This window comes from Carassius carassius, chromosome 35 (assembly GCF_963082965.1).
Source record: "Carassius carassius chromosome 35, fCarCar2.1, whole genome shotgun sequence".
NCBI lineage: Eukaryota > Metazoa > Chordata > Actinopteri > Cypriniformes > Cyprinidae > Carassius > Carassius carassius.
Window position 1 is genome coordinate 20,679,227 of NC_081789.1, and position 8,945 is coordinate 20,688,171.

The window sequence follows — 8,945 nt, forward strand, 5'->3', positions numbered from 1 at the left end:
TGCCAGTGAAGATATCAGGTGTGATGTGGATGAGAATATGTGGCCAAACGCAGAAGATTGGGCAGATAAGATCACATTTTCTCTATTTCTCTAATGTCCTGTTGCAAATAAAGCCTTTACTGCAGCAATTCTGTCTCTGTCTTTGTTCCCCACATAAACTGTTCATTCTATAAAGCTACTTTGATATGGGTGATTCAAATTTTGCAATGAATTTCTGCAGCAAAATAAACAAAATACATGCATTTACTAAACCCAAAAAGAATAAGAAACTAGTGTAAAACACAATCTATGATAAAGCAGTATACTGTCTATTATATAAATCACTCCACCGGCCTCGCTCCGTTCCCACGCCCCACTCGTCACAGTTTGCAATGTGTGATTTTGAGCATGGAATTAACGGTTTTGTCAGCTGTGTTGTAGGTCTGTTGGTGCTTTAAGAGTTTAGAAAAATTATTAGAAGTATTGAAAAAATTGTCCTAGCAATCATAAAAAACTGTAAAGGAATCAGTGATGAGCGGGTTGACCCAAAATGAGCGGGTGCCTGCGGTCACCCGCAGTTACCCACGGTTACAAGTTATCCAAAAATATTTTTCATGATATTTGGGTCGCAGTCGGTCGGGTCGTTTGAAATAAAGATGCCAATTAAACCTTTTTAATTTATATAGTACTAGACTTTTTTTATTTTAGTACTTTGAAATACATAGGCCTACACTTTATTGGCTGAATAACTGGCGCCAAGATGACGCACGAGCTCAGTCTGCAGGTAGAGATGGAGGTGGCAAGAGGAAAGGTGAAGACTGGGGAGCAACGACGTTGTTTTTGGTAAAACATGAATTTGACGACTTTATTAAGTTTTGTTTTATAGAAAACTCTTTTTAAAAGATTTTCATTTTATATCAATTGTATCTTAATTTTGATCAATGTTTTATCAATCAATTGCCCGTATTAAATAAATAAGAAGCAAATATATAGCTATAGCAGACAATGTAATAAGGCTCCGGCACAATCACTTGCATTGCATGTGTACTGGAGGGCACCAAAACTCCGCTTGTACCTCACAGATTTGAGAAATATAGGCTATATATTACAGAAATCTTGAAATGTCTACTTTTAAACAAAAATATTCAAACCAAAATAAATAGGCTATATTCTCTGATTATGTAATCCATATGAAATGTGCATTTCTCTCTGGTGTTCATGGAGAGTCCACATCGTCAACTTCATCTTTGCAGCAACACAGAAAACTCCAGTTTATTACTAAACAATGTCTAAATGTCTAAACTAAATGTCTCCTTGGAGTCCTTGCTAATTTAGACACATTCATAATCATTAGGCCTACTTTAACCGGTTCTTTGTGGCAATCTTTATGCGTGCGGTCATAACGCTTATTATCCTGTAGGCTATAGCATATTTAAGTAATTTCATTAATATAAAAGGGCGTTTTGTCTACTAATCGACTAGAAAAGAAAAATTAGTCGGAGGCAGCCCTTATTCCACATTTTTTCGAACCAGCAGGCCATTCTGGGTTGAGCGAGCGTCCCCACAGAATGAGTGAGCGGAGCGGTATATTCAGAAATGCGATCTCCGCTCACGAGCTCTGATCGGAACAAACCGAACCTCACTGTCTGCTGAACTTGCAGAAACAACAAAATAGACATAGCCAGACTAGACTATTTAAGTACAAATTATGAGCTTATTGACGATTTTTTATAATTCTTGACAAAATTAGAATATTATTATTTATTTATTTTTTTTGGGGTGGGCCTTTTGGAAAGCCATGATGCCATGCCTGCTCCACAGGCTGGATTAATGGATATTATAGGCCAGGGAGGTTCCTACGTCTATGACCCAATGTCGCTACGATGAGCATTTACTACTTATAAAAAATGCGGGTCAGGAAGCGGGTCAGGTACAATATTTTCTTTTTCTTTTTTCGCGGCCCGAGTTGCGGGCGGGTTAGTTGAAAACGTCGGTCGGGTGCGGGTTGTTTATACACTGACCCACGCATCACTGAAAGGAATATTTCACTGTTAATTTACTCACCCTCAGACCATCCAAGATAGGAGACTTTTCTGAGTAGAACAGTAAAGATTTTTAGTTGAAATCATATTCCTTAGTGATTCAAAAAATGGAAGTTGGCAGCTCAACGTTTTAAGAATAATAAAAAGCATATCAAGGAAAAATAGAGCAAAATCAGATGTGTTTAGTGTTCCTAAAAAGCATGTATCATATTTTTGTCCTATCCATTCCTCTGGTCATCATTATGTTCATCACTGCAATTTTGACACTGATCCCATATTTGTATGTGGATGCCACTTCTGAAACTTTGCAGCATGTAAGTCACGGCTGGTTCTCTTAGCAGCATAAAAAAATAAATATTTATTTAAATTTGAAATAGTGCCAACACTGGGTGTGCCGAAACATTTTTTCACAGTTGCATTCAGTAATTTGCAAATTCAGGGTCATTCAGGGAACCCACTGAGTAACATATTCTCAAAGACTAAAAAAAAAAAAAAAAAAGACCTCACACAAAAACGTTTTTTCTTCTTCTTTATAAATAGTACCAGGTGATTAGCATCTGATAACACCGCTTTATTACGGTGCTGCCAGTGTAGGATAATGTTTTTAAGGTAATTTTGAGAAACAGTGTCATGTTAGTAAATCTTTTAGAAATACTTTTAGCTGTTTTTGAATGTCTTGTTTGGGGGTGTGCTGTTATTTTGTTCATGTTTGTTTCTGTTTAAGATTTCCATAAAATGTATAATTTGTTTAGTTGTAGTCAACTAATCAGGGGTGACACTTTATTTGACTGATAATGCATTATGACCTACTCTGTGCATTAGGTGCTGTTCTCCACTAGATGGAGAACATGCCATTACTGTAACACAAGATAGTTAGGCAGAGGAATATTTCACCCACTATTAATGACTTACATTTACATTACATTTACATTTATTCATTTAGCAGATGCTTTTATCCAAAGCGACTTACAGATGAGGACAGTGGAAGCAATCAAAAACAACAAAAAGAGCAATGATATATAAGTGCTATAACAAGTCTCAGTTAGGTTAACACAGTACACCTAGCATGGGATTTTAAATAATATAATATAAAGAAAACAGATAGAATAAAAAAAGAATAGAGCAAGCTAGTGTTAGAGGTCTTTAAACATACACACACACATATACAATTGCATAATTAATTAAAAAAGAAAATAGAATATAAAAAGATTAGAAAGGTAGTTAGATTTTTTTTAAAGAATAGAATTACAATAGTGAGTGTTAAAATTAGAGGGTCAAATAAAGATGGAAGAGATGTGTTTTAAGCCGATTCTTGAAGATGGCTAAGGACTCAGCTGCTCGGATTGAGTTGGGGAGGTCATTCCACCAGGAGGGAACATTTAATTTAAAAGTCCGTAAAAGTGACTTTGTGCTTCTTTGGAATGGCCCAATCAAGCGACGTTCACTTGCAGAATGCAAGCTTCTAGAGGGCACATTCTTAAGCAACAAATTTAGGTAAATGGGTGCAGAGCCAGTGGTAGTTTTGTAGGCAAACATCAATGCCTTGAATTTTATACGAGCAGCTATTGGAAGGCAGTGCAAATTGATAAACAGAGGTGTGACATGTATTATTTTTGGCACATTAAAAATTAATCTTGCTGCCGCGTTCTGAATTAACTGTAAAGGTTTGTTAGAATTGGCTGGAAGACCTGCCAAGAGGGCATTGCAATAGTCCAGCCTGGATAGAACAAGAGCTTGAACAAGGAGTTGTGCAGCATGTTCCGAAAGAAAGGGCTTGATCTTCTTGATGTTGAAGAAAGCAAATCTGCAGGATCGGACAGTTTTAGCAATGTGGTCTGAGAAAGTCAGCTGATCATCAATCATAACTCCAAGGCTTCTAGCTGTTTTTGAAGGAGTTATGGTTGATGTGCCTAACTTGATGGTGAAATTGTGATGAAATGATGGGTTTGCTGGAATCACAAGCAGTTCTGTCTTGGCAAGGTTGAGTTGAAGGTGATGGTCCATCATCCAGGAAGAAATGTCTGATAGACAAGCTGAGATGCGAATAGCTACCGTCGGATCATCAGGATGGAATGAGAGGTAGAGTTGAGTGTTATCAGCATAGCAGTGGTATGAAAAGCCATGTTTCTGAATGACAGAACCTAATGATGCCATGTAGACAGAGAAGAGAAGTGGTCCAAGAACTGAGCCCTGAGGCACCCCAGTAGTTAGATGTTGTGACTTTGACACCTTACCTCTCCAAGATACTTTGAAGGACCTATCTGATAGGTAAGACTCAAACCAATGAAGTGTGGTTCCTGAGATGCCTTTTGCCAGTAGGGTTGATAGGAGGATCTGGTGGTTAACCGTGTCAAAAGCAGCAGACAGATCAAGCAGGATAAGTACTGAAGATTTGGATTCTGCTCTTGCCAGTCTTAGAGCTTCAACAACTGAGAGCAAGGCGGTCTCAGTTGAATGTCCACTTCTGAAGCCAGATTGGTTGCTGTCAAGGAGGTTGTTGTGTGTGAGAAATGTAGAGACTTGATTGAACACAGCTTGTTCAAGTGTTTTTGCAATGAAAGGAAGAAGGGAAACTGGTCTGTAGTTCTCTAAAAGAGATGGATTGAGGTTGGGTTTTGTTATATGTGTCTGTCTAAATGATGAGGGAAAAACACCAGTGTGGAGGGATGTGTTGATGCTGTGAGTGCAGGTACAACTGCAGGAGAAATGGCTTGAAGGAGATGAGATTGAATAGGATCAAGCGGGCAAGTTGTAGGGTGATTAGAAAGGATGAGTTTTGAGACTTCTGCCTCAGAGATTGAAGAGAAGGATGTAAATTGTTTTTTTTTATTTTTTTTATTTATCAGACAGACATACAGATCAAAATAGTGCAGTAACAAGCAATCTAGTAATTCCAGAATTGAAATAAAAGTGTATAAATGTATAGGTGTGTGTTGGTGTAAGTGTGGGTTGGTGTGTGTAAGTGTGGGTTGGTGTGTGAAGAATGAGAGGAGAGAAGGATGTAAATGAGTGTAAGTTTGCTGGTGATATGAGCTCGACTGATTGTGGTGTGGAAAATTGTGCACTAATGTGTTTAATTTTATTAATGAAAAACGTTGCAAAGTCGTCAGCTATTAGAGATGAAGCAGGAGGGAGAGGAGGAGGACAAAGAAGTGAGGAAAATGTTTTAAAAAGCATGCGAGAGTTAGACGAATTGTTAATTTTGTTACGGTAGTATGTCATTTTAGCAGTGGAGACATTAGCAGAGAAAGAAGATAGGAGTGACTGATACATATTAAGGTCAGTAGTATTTCTGGATTTGCGCCACACCCTTTCAGCAGCTCTAAGCTTAGAACGGTGTTCGCGTAGAACATCAGATAACCAAGGGGCAGAAGGGGTGTTACTGGCTGGCCTGGAAGATAAGGGGCAAACAGTGTCTAAACAAGATGTAAGAGTGGAGCAGAAAGTATCAGTAGCACTGTTAGCATCCAAAGATGAATGACTTCATTCAGTTACAGGTGGATTAAATCTTTCAAGCCTCAAAAAGGCTCACAAGCAACATTAAATGACCATTATAATATCCCACACAAGAGAAAAAGTCATACATATTGGGAATGACATGAGGATGAGTAAATAATGACATAATTTCCCTTTTTTGTGTGAACTATTTCATTAATGATTCAGCTTAAATATGATTAAATACAGTCCGAAAGTCTGGATGTTTGTGTCAAAAGAAGCACATTTTGAATGGTTATTTTTCAAAAATTGCATTTTAATTGTAAAGCAGATTAAACAAAGCCATTAAACATCTCTTAACATTCACATAAGATAAAGATAAAGAAGATCAAATAATATTTTTTTTAGCTTAAATAAACATACAGAATATATATTCTCTTTTTGATAGATAGATTGATTACATATATAGATAGATTTGCAGCATCCTTTAGGCCTCCATTTTCTCAGTCCACTATCTTTTTCAGACCTGGAGGAAAGATTATCATTTTTATCGTTTTTTTTAAACAGCACATAAGCATCATATTAACATGTCATATTAATATTAGGGTTGTACCATTCAGACGGTTTTTAATCCAGGGCGCTTTTGGATCTGAGCATAACTTTTCCTTCTCTGTGTAGAATCTGCAGGAGATAAATAAACATGAAGTGAAATGAACACAATATCATATACATATTAACTTCTGTGAAATAGAGAGAGCTTACATTATAGCATCCACACATGGACTCAGAGCATTCTGATGCTTGTATCCCATCAGTTTAATTGAAGCAGGGATTCTTCCTTTTGACACTTCCTTACAGCAGCTCACTCCAACACGAGTGGGACGACGATCTGAAAGAGAGATTGAGATTGAAATCTCCACTGTATTTACATTGCGTACTGTTTATGTGTAAAAATGAGAAGATTGTGATTTTGATAAGGGCTCCATCAAAGAAAACTAAACTGTGCTACAGCTAAATGCAATGGATTCACCATCATTAAAAGTATTATCCACACAAATTGGAAATTCTGTCATCATTCACTCAACCCCATGTCTTTCCAAACCTGTATGCATTTATTTAATATGTAAGATATTGGACAATTTTGGAAGCTAAGCAGTTTTGGTTCCCCTTGGCTTAATATTTTTGGTCCATACAATGGAAGTTAAAGAACCAAAATTGTTACCAAAATTCTTTAAAATATCTTCTTTTGTCTTCCACAGAAAAAATGAAGTCATTCAGGTTATTGGGAATAACATGAGAAAGAGTAAATATATATATATATATAAAAAAAAAAAAAAAAAAAAATATATATATATATATATATATATATATATATATATATATATATGTGTGTGTGTATTTATTTATTTATTTATATAATATATAAACCAAATTAGCATTTTGGGTAGATTAGGCCAAAATCTGATTATAAATGTAAAAAAGTTATAGAAATAAATCCAGTATTAAATCCCAAAACTTACAGTTGTGTTGCTGTGCAGTAACACACACAAGAACCAGCATGATCAGAGCTAATTTCCAGCAGAGCTGCATGATGTTGGTGTAAAATATTCAGATAACCACAAGAAGAATATGTTTGAAGGCTAGCTTCTGTTTTGAAGATGCTGTATCTAGACTCAGTCTTTTTATATGGTATTTTTCAAGACAGGATATTCACTTCCTTTACATATCTAACCTGTAAGAGGTTTCCTGCTGACCTCATGTGACAAAAATCAAATTCATGATCACAGCAGTATTATATCCTGAAGATTTAGGGCTCTTCCTAAGGTTTCTCATTATCAGGAGCACATGAAAAGACAGTGACACTGACTATGGTATTGAAATATTGTGCGCTGCATGTTTAGTTACTTACAGTTGGCTTGTGCACCAGTGAAACATCCAATGAGGGCGATCAGAACAGCAATGGTGATTAATCTAGAAGTCCAGGCCATGGCTCTTGGCATCCAGATCGAAGGTAATTTGGTGTTGGTCAGTTAGTCGTGTTGATTATGTGCGTGAGTTATAATTTGGAGGTCTTTTAAGAGATACAGTGCAGTAGCTGTCAGATGTAAGTAATGCGTCACAAACTTACCACCACTCTTTTGAAAGCATAGCATCAAGTTATCATAGAAGCATTCACACCTCTCAACCACAATACATTCAATTTTACCCATCAGCATAATTTATGAGAAACTAATCCCCTCCCCCCCCAAAATGCAAAACAGACCACAACACACGAAATGAGTTTAGGGGTTAAATGAGTTTACCTGAAAACGTAACTTAAGCTGAAGTGTTGAGTTTCTGATTTGGATGTAATTGGATGTTCTTTACCTTAATATTATTATTTTTATTTAGTTATTTTTTTTTATCAAAAAAGCTATTATATTTATATTTTAACTCGGTGTTTCTTTAGTGATGAGCACTTTTGATTCTGTTAATTCTTTTTTTTTTTTTTTGAAAAACATTTCAGCCACATTCTTATGTTAACATTTCTCATTATGTATTGTGTTTAATATTGTTCTTTTACCATCATATTCCCCAATTAATTTTTCTCAGTTTTGTAATAAATTGGCCAAATTGCTTTGTCTTTTTAAGTTTAGTTAGAGTTCAGAATATTACACTAAAATATATACTCTAAGAAAAAAAAAAACTAGTAATATGAATGTTTATGGACATTTTCTTTAACCCTTAAACACAACACACTGCAATGCTTAATTCAAAATGTGGGGAAAACCTGTGAAAAATCAATACAGAATATTCCCTCATATAAACACTGTACATTGAACCTTATTTCATTTAACCTACACATAATAGACATTTGAAAAAGGATAATTAATAAATAAGCACATAATTAAAGATTTACAGACAGTTTTAATATCACCTTCATACACTGTAAGAAAAAAAAAAGATAATTTGTAGAATAAAACTCAACCCCTGGTATATAAAAGTGCCTGGAGTTGAAGGAACATTTAACCATTGTGTTTTTAATATCTGATGTGGTTTTTAATGATTTTTTAATATAAAGGAAAAATCCAAAAGGTCAGCACTTAAGTTTATACTGTACGAACTTACTCATTCTATAGTACCTAATATTGTTTATGGAGGAAATGTACAGAATCAATAGCACAAATAACAAAAAAATAGTGCATAGTCAGCAACCAGCCATAAAGAAAAGAATAAAAATGCTTAAGAGAAAAGATGTCTTCAGGTTTGAGGAAGGACCCTTGCACACATTTGGAAAAATCAACCACAAGCAAAACCAGTAGATGCTGATCAGAGTTTATTTGAAATTTCAAAATGCAGTTGTTCATTTGCTTCATCAAATAAAGAAAAAAAATGAATGTTCTCATTCAAGTAAAATTCACTCAGACTTGTGTCAGCCTTCTCGACACATGAGTTAATGTAACAAGTCCATTACTAGTACATTGTGTGAAATTTGTGTGAAATACATTT

The 8,945-nt window shown here is 35.5% G+C and overlaps 1 protein-coding gene across 2 annotated transcripts; it reads right to left on the reverse strand.

Moving 5' to 3' along the window:
* Positions 1 to 5,714: 5,714 nt before the first annotated feature.
* LOC132115749 (C-C motif chemokine 12-like) lies at positions 5,715 to 7,615 on the reverse strand. Of its 2 annotated transcripts, none has more exons than XM_059524160.1 (4): positions 7,366 to 7,615; positions 6,219 to 6,345; positions 6,070 to 6,137; positions 5,715 to 5,982 (listed from the first exon to the last, which is right to left on the reverse strand). In XM_059524160.1, the coding sequence occupies exons 1-4, from the start codon at positions 7,454 to 7,456 to the stop codon at positions 5,960 to 5,962; spliced, it is 309 nt and encodes a 102-aa protein (XP_059380143.1). In that variant the 5' UTR covers positions 7,457 to 7,615; the 3' UTR covers positions 5,715 to 5,959. The 2 variants fall into 2 exon arrangements, with proteins under 2 accessions (XP_059380143.1, XP_059380144.1); XM_059524161.1 differs by lacking the exon at positions 7,366 to 7,615 and adding an exon at positions 6,977 to 7,318.
* Between the last annotated feature and the right edge of the window lie 1,330 nt (positions 7,616 to 8,945).